Below are 14,556 nucleotides of genomic sequence, written 5' to 3' on the forward strand. Positions count from 1 at the left end.
CACACAAATTAGAAGAAATAATCAAGAAACAAAACTAAACTCAAATAGGTAGAAAAAACAAAACCAAGGTAAGGACAAAACTAACAGTAAGAAAAATAGAGCACACTAATGGCCTGGCACCAAGGACAGCTAAACAAATAATAAGGAGCGGTGCAAGTTACGAATATACTACAGCAGACGCGCAAGTCAAGATACAGGAGATAGTACGATAAATAATATGAAGCAGAGGTTCAAAAACAACAAGACAATAAAGACACCCTCAAAGCACACACAATATCCAAATTTTAAGAACAACAACTACTAGAAATCCAAATAACAAATAGGAAATCCCACGCAAATTACAGGCAACGAAAATATCAAAAAATCGCGCGATAAAATAAAGTTCAAGGGTTAGAAGTCACCGAAATATGTATATCATGTAATCTGCTCTTGCTTGTTGTGCTGGAACCCAGCAAATTTGGTCGCCGGAAAGTCGCCAGCTCAAATCTGGATAGTAGTTGCAATATCCGGTAGAGACCCCCACCTGGATTTTCTGGCTCCGCCGCCTTCACCACCGACGTCCGTCGAACCAGTCGAACCGTCGAACTAGTTCGCCGAATCCGAGTAGTGCAAATATCTAAATATTAACTAGTGCAAATATCTAAATATCAAAGTTTAGATGTCACCGGGGTAATCCTGCATGCTTATGGTACCATCAATTTTGTTGTCAGAGTTGGTTGGTGAAAACAGTGTTGCCGAAAAGCTGTCGCCGAATGTTACCGTCGCTGGAGCGTCTACTGTGCTTTATCGGATCTGTGTTTTGGTGACTGTCGACGGAGCCGATCCTAGTCCCGCCGGTGATATCCGCCACTAAAAAGCAAAGAGGGGGGGAGGGGGGGAGAGGGGTAGCTCGGAAGAGCTGTGGAGAGGGAGAGGGAGAGGGAGGAAGGCAAAGAGGGTAACTTACCTTTGCCGGCGCCGGCGCTGGCTACTCTGTCGGAGAAGACGACCGTTAGGTGAACGTTAACTTTAGTGGAGGAGAGAGAGAGAGCGTTCAGGTTTCTGCATTATTCCTAACCACAAAAATAGATGAGTCCTTTTGATGTTAGCATCTAATTACTTGTGATTTCTTGTGAATGAAATTGCTTGTGGTTTCTGCAAAAACCTCTGATCATTCTTCATTGACTTTTATATGTAGGTCATCACAATTGAACCAGGAGTATACATCCCTTCGTGCTTTGATTGTCCAGAAAGGTATACTTTGTTACTTTATCAAGTTAATGCTCCTTTTGACATGCATTCAGATTTTTGTATCTTAGATCATCCTTGAGATCCTTAAAGATTCTCGGTTTATTGAACTGGTTCCATCTGCCAAACTGTGTTGTGGTGGATGGATGAAGAATTACTCTTTTATGCGCGAAAGACACAAATTATCATATGACATTGTCTTTATTAGGCTTGTCAGGTAGATCTTGTATGCCAAATCAACTTTTGCAAAGTTCTTGAGGTCATAACCTGTAGCAGTTGTAGTCATTTTGAGTGATTTTACAAAATCCCAGTTAGGTTGGGGTTTCAGTGAATGACTAATGGCTAATTGTATGTTCAACCAAGAATGGGATGAGCAACCTTCACTTTGAAATTTCTTTTGCAAGATTTAAAAAAGATTCCGCACATCGAAACAAATATTCCATGTAGCAATGGTACTTTGAGGTTGTCCCATTCAATGGAAGATGATTGCTGTTATCGTAAATCTTGGGGAGAAAGAATAATTGCTCGCGTGAACTAAGTAGCTGTAAAATTTAAATTTCTGTTGCCTGGTGATTCATCTACAGTTAAGGAACTAGCTTATTCACTAAAGGAATAAATGGCACGCTTGTTTCGTTAGAAATCTTTATTTTACTCACTTTGATATGCTTAAATCTCAATGTCGATAATCACTTGTGTCATTCAGGTACGGAGGTATTGGAATTAGGATTGAAGATGAAGTCCTTATTACAGAATCAGGTTATGAGGTACGTTGACAGAAATCGTTTAATTCTTTAAGCAACCATATAGCCTCTGAGCCTTTGATTACGTTCAGAACTTATTAGCAATCGAGAGATTAAGTTGGTTTTATGACATTGTAATTAGAGGTCAGATGCTCAATGAATCTCTAGCCATAATTCTGACCATTATTCCAATTTCGACCTCACTGGTTACAGGTACTTACTGCTTCCATACCAAAGGAAATCAAACACCTCGAGTCCTTGTTGAACAACTTTGGCAGTGGAAGCGGAATAGACGCTAGAGCTGCTCTAAGTTAGTTTGCTTTTAAATCTCCAAGCTTCAACACAGCAACGACGAGTCCAAGTGGTGCGTGCTTTGTTTTCTTCAGAAGTTTGTATGTGCTCCTGATTCTTTTCAGGGCCATTTCTACTCTGTAACATGAATGTGGATCGTTGAAATTGGATGTTTTAAGTGTGGAATAATTAATTTATGTTATTTGTTGTGATTTTCTAATAAGAATAATTCGAAGGCTCATTTCGCTGTTTTTCTAAATACCATAATTGTATGCACTGATGCACATATTGGATTCGTTTTTATAACAGTAAGGTTCAAAATAACCCCTAAATACCAAAATTAGTAATTTCTTCCTCTTAATTTTGCTTCAAGGATGATAGCATTTTTGGCCCCAATAAATTCTAATTTTGGTTCTTCTACTGGAATTGTAAGTCCTGGCATAAGAAATTATTTCCTCGGTGGGGAGGAAGATTGATGAGATTTCTTGAATGGAGGGGAGTTGGTAGTTGCCCTAATTAATTAGTAGCTTTCAATTGGTAAGGACATTGAAACCAAAAATAAATAAATAAAAAATTGAAAGCATGTCACGCTGGTTGGTGTTTGAAATGTAGGGAAATTACCTCTTGATTTTTTTTATTGGACAAGTAAAATTGCAAGTTACACTATCAGTGCATATAAGCATATATTCCTTTTTAGAAAAACAAGAAAAGTCATCGTTTACATTCTAAACTATATTAAAAAAGTCTAAGACATTTAAAATATTAAGGTGACCTAATACATATTTAAACTACTTAAAAATAATTTTTTTTATCCCTAAATTTGACGTGGAAAAACATAATTATTTAAATAAAAAAAAGCACGTCTAAATAAAAAATTAACGCAAAAAAAAAAAGAAGAAAAAATTAAAAATTCCCCTTCCCCTTCCCCGCCCCCAGCATCGCATCTCCCCTCCCCCACCCCCAAACCATCTTCTTATTTATCACCCCATACTCCCAAACCCCAATCCCACCCCCAAATAACGCAATTTCGTCATATCCCATCCTCCACCCCACCGAATCGATGTCAATTACCTACAACCATCAATTTTTCTCACAATATCATTGATTAATCATCTAACCCACCACCATTAACGTTTTAACTAACAAATTTTAAATTTTTAATATTTTTGATAGAAATTAAAAATTAAAACTTTTGATAAAAAGTTTCAAATTCATGACAACCCAATGATATAATTTTTGTTCTGTATTAATTACAGGTCGAGTATTTTCATCCATTGCTTAAACCTGTGACGTAATCTGCTCAAGTGAAAGCTTTGGGGATGTTGGAGTTGCTTGCTTCTTGTTGCTGTTAATCAGCAAAGCCTATTGAAGTTGAGATTTGTTGATTCTCTTCAGTGTATAAGAAATCAAAATGGATCATGTACCACCCTGCCATGGCTTCCAAAGTTTTCATATCCTGATTTGAATTATAATTCAACTTGCTTCCAAGACGGCATGGAGAGAAAAATTGCCGACGATGAGAATACAGATTTGTCACTGGGTTTTGGACATTGAAGAAAAAGTTTAAATTAAAAAAAATTATGAAAATAATAAATTTATTATTTTTTTCGTATTATGCTGACGTAGCAGGTGCGTGTGAAATACTGAACTACATGCAAGTGGAATAATGCTTTACAGGATATAGAAAAATTTACTTTTTATAGTATAGGTGTGTGATAGGTCTCCAATAGTTTAGATGTGTCTTCGCCTTTTCAAGTATAGTTTAAGGTGAAAACGATAACTTTTCCCTAGAAAAAATAATATATAAACTAGTTATATACATCTTATTCTATATTATAACGCGTAATACATTGATAAGCATGTCTATAGATAGAATAGAACTAATCTTAAATACACCAAATCAAATATAGGATAAAAAATAATTCCAACATAACTAGTCTTATCAGTGACAAATGTTCATCCAAACCTTTTATTACCAGTTTACCAGCTAAGCTACTACTTCATAGGAAACTGTGCAAGTATTTCATAAGTATCGCCAGCCTCATACAGTCCAATAATTTTCTTGGGATAGCTAGCTCAACCATAATTATTGGACATGTATAGTCGTATTCTTTCATTATTTTCTTTTACTTCATAGGATATAATGTATGAAGGTGACTACTGAGGAGTTGACATCGAATTAGATGTTTCTAATAAAATGCATTTGTGTTATTTTCGTGATTTAACATTGAACATGATTTTTTCCTGCCTGCTCTTCTTACTAGGTGTTATTTTCGCATTAAGTTAGATATGCGGTGGACTTTATTTTCCCGGCTTGCAAGGCTGTGTGTACGTAAATTAAAGAGCCCCACTCATTAGTGGCGGAGCTACACTTTGAAATAGGGGTTCATCCGAATCCCCTTCGACGGAAAATTGTACTGATTAAAACTATTTTTATATATATATTGTAAATGTCGAACCCCCTCCGTTTAGTTTTTATGTTTACTTATGAACCTCCTTGGTGAAAATTCTTGCTCCGCTATTGAGCCCCCAAGCACCACCTATCTTCCCTAATACCCTATTTGTTATATAGTACTATTTCTAGGCGTAGCTTTTTAAGTGGGTATTAGTTGAAGTATTAGTTGAATTATAAGCTTGGCTATTATTTGAAGTATTAGTTCACATGTCGTATTCCCTCCATTCAATTTGTTTTTCTTACTCTATCATTTACTCTATTTCAAAAATTATCCTTTTTTTTTAATGACTTGAATTCTATTTTGCCATATAACATATTTAAGATCTCAATATTAAAAAATATTTTGACACATTTTATATATTTTTAGTTTAAAATCATCGAACAAATAAATTGAAACGGAGAAAATATATCTAAAAGATGGAAAACATAAGATAGAGGAAAATGAAGAAAGAGGTAACCATATGTTAAACCGAAAACTTCAAAACATCATCTTTGTAGTATAAAACAATTTGGTGAACATAAGCATTTAATTCCTTTTTCTTTTTCTCTGAAAGGGTGAAAGAGGAAACGTGTAAAAACTAATCAGCACCTCGCTGTAGGCCTCCTTAGGTTAGGTTCCAAACTCATCTTTTACTTGATTCCTATTTTACTTGTATATTTTTGTAAATTAAGAAGAATTTTATTATTTCTTTCCCATATTAACCTTATTTTAAAGTTTCATAGCATTGTTAATAAAGTTTAGTTTAATAAAATACATCTCTAATTAAATTTTTAAAAAAAAAATTGCAAGGGCAATGAGGGTCAAGTGATATAAATCGGACAGAATATTACATTTTTCTAATTAATTAGAACTCGATCAATTTAATATTCACTACATTCAGCCGATGTAGCCAATAGATGTATGCATGCATGTGTTTGCATTTAAATTCCAAACATTAACCATGATTGACCTTAACATACTTTCTTATCTCATTTAATCACTATAACTGTTGTACCTAAATATGATCTAGTATAAACATCGAAAGCAAATAATTTATCGTCGCTAGGTGGAATGTGGTGGTTGGCATTGATTGGTCTGAAAATACTAGCCGCTTGACATAGGGGTAGGGATATATATTTACTGTGTTCTGAGGAAAAGATATATAGGGCTAGAAAATTAAAATTTTGGGATTCTTGAAGCAGAATGTAGGTTAACCTTCTCCAACTACTCACATTACATATGGATCGTTGCTACTGTATTTGTTACTCCTTCCAACTGCTTTTTTTAAGTTCTGCATTAAATGTTAAACAACCCCTACACTTGAATACGAGTGGTATTTAATTTGCACACCCTTCCATCATGTTTCCCGAATTGTAGGACCATTTTTTTTTCAATGCTCTGGTCACTTTTTTCTCATCTTTGGTGGACTGTCAAGTTAATGTTCTCCACACATATACAATTTTGGAAAGAAAATAAGTCTCAAAATAAGTTCAGTTTCAGCTCTATTAAGAAAAATAATGAATACAAGGTATACATTTATATTGTTTCACTTTACTTATCAGCTTGTTGACTTGACACACATTTTAAAACATTTGTTTAGTGAAAATACCAAGTTCTGGGCTTACTCTTTAAATAGGCAAACATAAACATTACTCCCTCTAGTACAGTCCATATTAACTAGATTTAGAAAAGAAAAAAAAAAAGATATAAATTGAACACCACTTTTTATTTCGCCCTTTTAGTTATTTTCAAATTAGTCTTGAAAATAGAAATAATTTTTTCTTAAAAGAGTTGTAAAATTATAAATATGAGCAATTAACTATCTTAAACTTATCAACTAAAAAATGTAAATGAAGTGCTCCAATAACTCTATTAAAAATTCAGCAAGTAACTTCTTTTGAACATTGAAAAAGACTCAAAAATTCAATTATTATGGACTAGATGGGGTATTGTCTAACCTTGGCATTACCATAAGGGCATTTGAGAAATTTGAGCCAAAGCCAAGGGTAAACTCTCCTATTCCCATCTATATATTAGAAGCCCTTGGATCAATCCATCTCATTCCACAACATTTTTCCATAGCAAAGCCAAAAATCAATTTTACTTTTCCAGTGCCAAAAAAGATGTCTCTAGTGACAGATGAGATCAGGGCCAGTGCAACTGAATTCTACACTGGAAATGATATGTGCCAAGTGAAATCAAAGTTCTTGTTAACAGAAATGGGGCTCCCTAATGGCCTACTTCCTATGCAAGACATGTTAGAATGTGGCTATGTCGAGGACACAGGCTTTGTTTGGCTCAAATCCAAGAAAAAGACACAACACAAGTTTGAAAAAATTGAGAGATCAGTCCAATATGCAACTGAAGTGACAGCCTATGTTGAGCCCAACAAGATCAAGAAACTTACTGGGGTTAAAGCTAAAGAGCTTCTTATGTGGCTAACACTTACTGAAATCTGTGTTGATGATCCACCAACTGGCAAAATCCATTTCAAGACTGCTACTGGACTTTCTAGGACTTTTCCTGTTTCAGCTTTTGAACTTGATGAGCCCAAGAAGGAAGTCGAAGAGGAAGTGAAAGATGAAGTAAAAGAAGAAGTGAAAGAAGTGAGTGCTGCTGTTGTTGCTCCACTGGAAGTGAAAGAGGCGTAAGAAAAGAATTGTTTAGTTTGCTTAATATAATTAGTCTAATCTTTGCTTGTTATTGAGAAAGAAATTAAAGCAAAGTTTTATTTTGATCATAAAGTTGAGGATGATGATCGATATATATATCATCTATCCGTCTTGATGTACTCATGATCAAGTGGCAAATTATGTTATATCTTCTTTGAATATTGTGATACTATAAATAAACTTAATACTATAAACCAAGAATGTAGTTTCATGAAGGCTTGATCATATTACTTCCTTGGAGACTAGAGGAAAAGGGTCAAATTTGCTCATGTATTGTCTAAAATTGAGCAAGTATATTTCATGAGTATTTTCGCCAGCCTCATACACTGCAAAAATTATCATATGATAGCTAGCTCAACCATAATTACTAATAAATCGAATTTGACGTTTCAATGAAGCCCCCTTGTAATTAATACGCGTTTGATATTTCTTGCCTACTCTTTTTAGAAAGTTTTATTTTTTCGCATTAAGTTATGTTGGATGTGCGAAGAAAAATCACATTGGTAGCTTAAAAGATTGGAAAATTATGTGTAAGGTGTAAGATTATCTCTTAATGGTGTGAGACCTGTTGGAGAAAATCGTGTGGATTTGGATCAAAACGGATAATATCACAACATGTAAGAGTATTTTTGTGTTGACTAAGCCTTTATATCAGAGTTGGGTTCAGCGGAATGAGTATGAGGACGTGGCAGAGTGATGGGGGTGCAGTGCAGGGCTTGATTTGCTTATCCTTACGAGCTTGGAGATGCGCACACACACGAGAAGAAGCTAGTTACGGGCTTCGGTTGCCATAAAAATACTCGGACGATGTGGGTGACACAAAGTGAATCTCGGTGACCCGTTGATCGTGGTGATATGCCACGTGGAACTTAGTTTGAGAGGGAGATTTTGAGTATGCGGATAAAAGTCCTATATTGACAGATGAAAGGATTCGGAAGCTACATATTAAGATGCAAAATCTTTTAATGATGTGAGTGTCACGACCCTAGTCGAGGCCCTAGCCGCGATGAGCATCCCGAAGCATAAAGGCCCGGGCACCTATCTCTATCTGACAATCATGCACAATGATCATACAATATGAAGAAATGCGAAAAATTATCATACGGAGACATGGTCAATCTCATAAGTAAACTGAACAATTCGAAAAGAAGTGCTTAACATTCAAAACACATGACACCAGTCTGTGAAATATCTAATAACATGAAAACAAATGTCTGTCTAAAAACTGGGACAAGGGCCCCAGTCGAACCATGAAACTAAAATAAAATAGCAAATGCCCAACAACCAAGGCCTTCGAAATAAGGGAGGTTCACCAATTGCGAACTCCGGATAGACAATCTACTACTTAGCGGGATTCCGGGACTGTGCCTCAGATCCTTAAATATAGGGGGTCGATAAAGATGTACTGATACACAGAGCAATCCAAAATAATGTACTTTTATACAACATAAGTGAGAGCAGTTCATAAAATATTTTTCATACTTAAAACATTTTTCATACACACGGGCATACTTAAAAGACTTTGAAACATTTCTTGAAAACACGACCCACTCTTTATCTTACTTCTAAGTTAAGTGGTACATCCAACAACTCTACAATCCCATGGTTTATATGGAATCCGCCCTTAACTCGGCGGCCAAGCCCCCAACCTAAGTTTATCGCAAGGGTTGGAGTCTGTATCTCTAATACGCCAAGGGGCGCTAGGCCAGCGTACGATCCCTCTTGGGGGCATAATAAGCCCATATTAGCAAAACATGGTTCCCAACAATGAGCCCTTACACTCATATGCCTTCTTCGGGTAACCACTTAACTCTCTTTAAGCCCATTTTTAACTTTTTAAGACATGCATTCTTTGAAATCAAAATCTGAAAATCTTACTCTGTTATGGCATTCATCTGATTGGTATCGTCATACCAAGACTTGCAAGTCATATCTCTACATCGTATATTATCATGTTACAACTCTTTCGTTTAAACAAATGTTATGTTACAACTCTTTCGTTCAAACAAATGTTTAGACCACCAAGTCATTCAAACAGTACAATAGGATTTGTATATCGAAATACATGCAGCTTATGCAGAGATTCTCTCTTTCAACTCTTAAACATACGGTGGAACATTACTTTGTAGCAAAACATACAACTCTTTAAATTATCTCTCTTCACTTATATCAACAAGAAACACCCTCTCTTTAGTTCATAACAAAAATCAAGTCTTAAACAATAATAAAGACATTTGTATCATGCTTCTCAATATGCAATTGAATAATTCAGAACATATGAAAATCAAGATACTTCATAACAAGAGAGGGAGTATAAATCCTCATGCTCTCAATTCAAATTTCAGAACATAAAATGCATACATATATATATGAGTAACACAATTTCAAGGGGGGGCCTTAAGACCAAAACGTTATCATTAAAAGGGTTCACAATACATAATTATCAATGTAAATTCAAGACCATTTGTAAATATGATTTCTCAACATTCAAACATTATTAAAAATGATTTCACCATTCCCATGTAGTTTAGGAAAATCCCACGTACCTTAGATTACTTAGTTCGGAGAATAGAATTCGAATCTTGACTTGTTTCTTGAAAATCTTGAACTTAAAGGTAGATTCTTGATCTTTGGGAGAGGAGTTAGGGTTTTATTTTGAAGGAATTAGAGTAACTTTTGGATTACTATGCCCTAATCACGACTAAATCTCGTGTTATGGCTGAGTTATGACGAGGGAAAAAGACTGGAACACCCTGTTGGACCTGAGAAAAAATATTAAAACGAACTGGACGCCTGAAGCGTTAAGCGACGCGCCGCGTCGTTCCTGCCGACGCGATTCATGGCGTGGTGCGACGACATCACTTTGGGCTTCTTTTTAGCTCATCAAAACATGTCACAAACGTCGTCCGAAAAATCCAAAACTTCTCCGAGACACCCCCTTTACACCCCTGAACATGAATCAACTAAAAAATCTACGTCTCGGGGTCGGAAAGATTGATTTAAAAATCGTTGAAGTTTAGGAGCTTAAAATATGACTAAGTCCTTTTTAACACTTAGAAAAATTTCAGGTTGTTATCTCTTTAAGTATGCTATTAAGGGTGGTACTAAGTCGAGAATGCTATGGGGTGTTACAGTGAGACTTTTTGAAGAAAATCGTATGGACTCGACCAAAGTAGACAATGTCGAGTACCTTAGGGCTGACTGAGTCCAACAAGCTAAGTTAAATGATACAACTATTACTGATTAAATCCTAATGGGGAAAAGATATTTCAGTGACCTCATCAGCTAAGGACAATGGCTCTTAATCAGGTTAGGGAATTTTAGGTACAAACCCCAACTCTTTTCTTACTCATCATGGGCATCATTTAGTTTTTCCTCATTTCAATGGGGAGAATTTGAAAACGTGGTTGTATAGGATTGAATAATTTTTTCCCATTAATAGCACTCCTTGTGATCAACGGGTGCACTTGGTTACCATGAACTTAGAGGGCAAAGCCTTCGCTGGCACCATTCCTTTTTTAAGTGTAGTGATTCCATTTAGCATCCTCCTTGGGAGGAGTATATAACCATTTTATCTGAAATATTTGGTGATGATTTTGTGAATCCCATGCTCGAATTGAAACAATTTAGGCAAACTGGTTCTGTTAGGGAATGCCAATTTGCTTTTTATAGATTGTTAGCCCAATGCAGTTTCACTACTGACCAAGCTATTTCCTGTTACCTCGGTAGACTGAAGGATGAATTATTTAATTCAGTCATGATGCATGAACCACAAACCTTGCCAAAAACTTACAGACTAGCTCGTTTAGCTGAAGCTGCTCTAGCTGTTTCTCACAGATCCCCAAAACCATCCTCAATACATGTTCCTCTCCAACCTTTTCGAAAAACTTCGCCTACTGACCTAGCCTTGCCCAAATCGTCCTCCTTCTCTAATAGTCACCCAAACAAAGGACCATATGCTAAGACTCTAAATAACCAACATTAACCTACTTTTTCCAAGTCCAGAAGAACTATATCACCAGCTGAATTGTAGGCCAAAAGAGCTAAGGGTTTATGTTACTTTTGTGATGAAAAGTACACGTTTGGTCATAAATGCCCTCTACCTAAGCAGTTGTTTGCATGGATTTGGAGTACCCTGATGAGGAGCCTCTTGAAGAGTCATCACTTGCTGCTGAAACTGTTGTCTCTACTGGTGAATAGTTGGAAGCTGGTGTTGACAATCCTGTTATATTTCTTTGTGCCTTGAGTGGCTTGCAAGGTGCTCAACTATTCATGTGGTGGGGTATAGTTGTAAGCGACCTTTACAGGTGTTATTAGATAGTGGTAGTACTTATAATTTATTGATGTTGAAGCTGCTAAATGAATTAGTTGTCAAATTATTCCAACTAAGGTGGGATATGTGAATTTAGGCAATAACTCCATGGAAACTACATCAGGGGTTGTGAGAAATTTTTATTGGATTCTCCAGGGTACTACTTATACTGCTGACTTGCTTGTGTTTTCTGTAGGTAGATATGATGTGGTTCTTAGTGCTTTGTGGATGAAGACATTGGGACCAGTAACTATGGATTTTAATGCCCTAACTATATCTTTTTACTATCAAGGTAAACATCACTTATTGAGGGGTGTGTTTGAGGAATGCAAACATTCTACTACTAAGGCTGTGAATAAATGGAACATTGAAGGTGTTCAAATTTTCATGTTACAGGTTCAACTAACCAGTTCTGATGAGGTTACCGAGGGTTATTTTCATGCTTTGCAGTTGAGTAGCACCAAACAATTCCCCCTCTTATTAATCAGCTCCTTCTTCAATACAACAAAATCTTTAGCAATCCTGTAGCTTTACCTCCTAGAAGAGGACCTTTTGATCATAGAATTCCCCTGCAGCCTAGGACTAAACCCATCAACTTAAGACCTTATAGGTATTCTTCCATGAAGAAGGACATTGTGGAAACACTAGTGAAGGACATGTTAGATCAAGGTGTAATTCAGTACAGTGATAGCCCATTTGCCTCTTCAGTAGTACTTGTAGGCAAGAAGGATGGTACTTGTAGGCTATGTGTGGATTATAGGGAACTGAACAATGCCACTGCGAAGGATAAATTTCCCATTCCTATTATTGATGATCTTTTAGATGGACTAGATGGTTCATCTATCTTTTCTAAAATTGATCTTAGGTCTGGCTATCACCAGATCAGAATAGTGCCTGAAAATGTACCCAAGACTACCTTTAGAACTCACATGGGACATTATGAATATTTTTTTATACCCTTCGGTTTAACCAATGCTCCCTCAACCTTCCAGTGTCTTATGACCCACTTGTTCCAACCATTCTTGAGGAAGTTTGTGCTGGTCTTTTTTTATGATATTTTAATTTATAGTTTATCCTTATAGGATCATGTATCTCACTTGTAACAAATATTTAATGTGATGGTGCAGCATAGATTATTAGCTAAGAGATCTAAATATGTTTTTGGTGTTGATAATGTTGAGTATCTAGGCCACTTTATTTCCAAAGCTAGTGTGGCCACTGATCCTAAGAAAATTGCAGCTATTCAGTCTTGGCCTCAACCTACTACACTGAAGCAATTGAGAGAGTTTCTTGGATTATCTGGTTACTATAGGACGTTTATCATAAGTTATGGACTTATCAGTAGACCTCTCAAAGATCTCTCTTAAAAAGGATAATTTTCATTGGTCAGAAGAAACTGAATATGCTTTTTTTACTCTAAAGTCTGCCATCATTACAGTTCTTGTTTTGACTCTTCCAAATTATGCTATTCCCTTTGTTGTTAAAACTGATGCTAGTGTCTCGAGCATTGGTGCGGTCTTGATGCAATCAGGACACCCTATAGCCTTTATTAGTAAAGGTTTGGCCCCTAAACATATTGTCTAGTCTGTCTATGAAAGGGAACTTTTAGCGTTGATGTTTGTTATGACCAAATGGTCACATTATTTTATGGGACAACACTTTACTGTAAGAACTGATCAGAAGGCTCTGAAGTTCTTACTTGATCAAAAAATACACACTGATTCACAAGTTAGATGGCTTGCTAAGCTTCTTCCTTTTGATTTTGAGATTCAATATAAGAAAGGCAAGGAAAATGTTGTTGTTGATGCATTATCTAGGATTCATGAAGCTGAGCTCATGTCTATTATGGTATCTTCTATTCAAGCTACTCTCTGGCAGGAGATTGAAGCTAGCTGGTCTGCTGATCTTGAGTTACAAACACCCATCCAATCCCTCACTTTTGCTCCTTAAAGCTCCTTCACTTGGTTCAATGGTCAGTTGAGGAGGAAAGGTAAGTTATTGGTAGGAAAAGATACAACACTGAGAACCAAGATCATCTCACTTTGGCATTCTACTTCAACAGGGGGCACTCTGGTATTGATACTACTACCAGGAAAGTATTAGCTTATTTTTACTGGAAGGGCATTAGGAAGGATATCTTGGACTTCATTCATAAATGCACTACCTGTCAGAGGAACAAGTATGACACTGTTGAATCTCCTGGTCATAAACAGTCTCTCCCTATTCTCTCTCTTCCTTGGACTGATATTACCATGGATTTCATTGAAGGGCTTCCAAAATCCAAGACTAAAACTGTCATTTGGGTAATTGTTGATCAACTTACCAACTATGGACACTTCATTCCTCTTTCCCATCTTTATACAGCTCAATCCTTGGTTCCTATTTTTTTATACCACATTTTTAAACTTCATGGATTTCTGGCTTCCATCACTAGTGATAGGGATCCCATCTTTATCAGTTCCTTTTGGAAGGAGTTCTTTACTGCTCAGGGGGTCACTTTGCAAACTTCCACTGCCTACCATTCACAAACTGATGGCCAAAGTGAGGTCCAAAATAGGTGCCTGGAGACTTATTTAAAATGTTTTTGTTTAGATTCTCCTCATGATTGGGTTTCTTTTCTTGGCTTAGCTGAATGGTGGTACAACTCTTCTTATCACTCTTCTATAAAAACATCTCCTTTTGAACTCTTGTATGGTTTTCCACCTCCCCTGCATCTTCCTTACTTACCTGGTGATTCAGCCACGGTTTCTGTTGAAGAAGTGCTTCTTTCTAGAGAATTCAAGTTGCAAATGGCTAAGTTTAATCTTATGAGAGCTCAACAGAGAATGAGAGATCAGGCAGATTCTCACAGAACTGATAGATAGTTTGCAGTAGGTGAT

General features: G+C 36.4%; 2 protein-coding genes across 2 annotated transcripts in view; both read left to right on the top strand.

The window, feature by feature from the left end:
* The window catches only part of LOC107839726 (intermediate cleaving peptidase 55, mitochondrial), a 20,878-nt gene extending 18,379 nt beyond the window's left edge, over positions 1 to 2,499 (top strand). Inside the window, exons 12-14 of the mRNA XM_016683341.2 lie at positions 1,178 to 1,233; positions 1,931 to 1,991; positions 2,181 to 2,499. Of these exons, the coding sequence (XP_016538827.1) occupies positions 1,178 to 1,233; positions 1,931 to 1,991; positions 2,181 to 2,282 (219 nt within the window). The 3' untranslated portion in view covers positions 2,283 to 2,499. The remainder of the gene's footprint in view (positions 1 to 1,177; positions 1,234 to 1,930; positions 1,992 to 2,180) is intronic.
* Positions 2,500 to 6,549: 4,050 nt separating this feature from the next.
* Positions 6,550 to 7,563, top strand: LOC107839728. Its single transcript, XM_016683342.2, has one exon. It carries the CDS (start codon positions 6,817 to 6,819, stop codon positions 7,342 to 7,344), a length of 528 nt encoding a protein of 175 aa, XP_016538828.1. The 5' UTR covers positions 6,550 to 6,816; the 3' UTR covers positions 7,345 to 7,563.
* Positions 7,564 to 14,556: the final 6,993 nt, after the last annotated feature.

The sequence above is a fragment of the Capsicum annuum genome, chromosome 8 (genome assembly GCF_002878395.1).
Source record: "Capsicum annuum cultivar UCD-10X-F1 chromosome 8, UCD10Xv1.1, whole genome shotgun sequence".
Classification (NCBI taxonomy): domain Eukaryota; kingdom Viridiplantae; phylum Streptophyta; class Magnoliopsida; order Solanales; family Solanaceae; genus Capsicum; species Capsicum annuum.

Coding starts and splice junctions, on each gene's coding strand:
- LOC107839728 (XM_016683342.2), top strand. CDS start 6,817: ATGTCTCTAGTGACAGATGAGATCAGGGCCAGTGCAACTGAATTCTAC.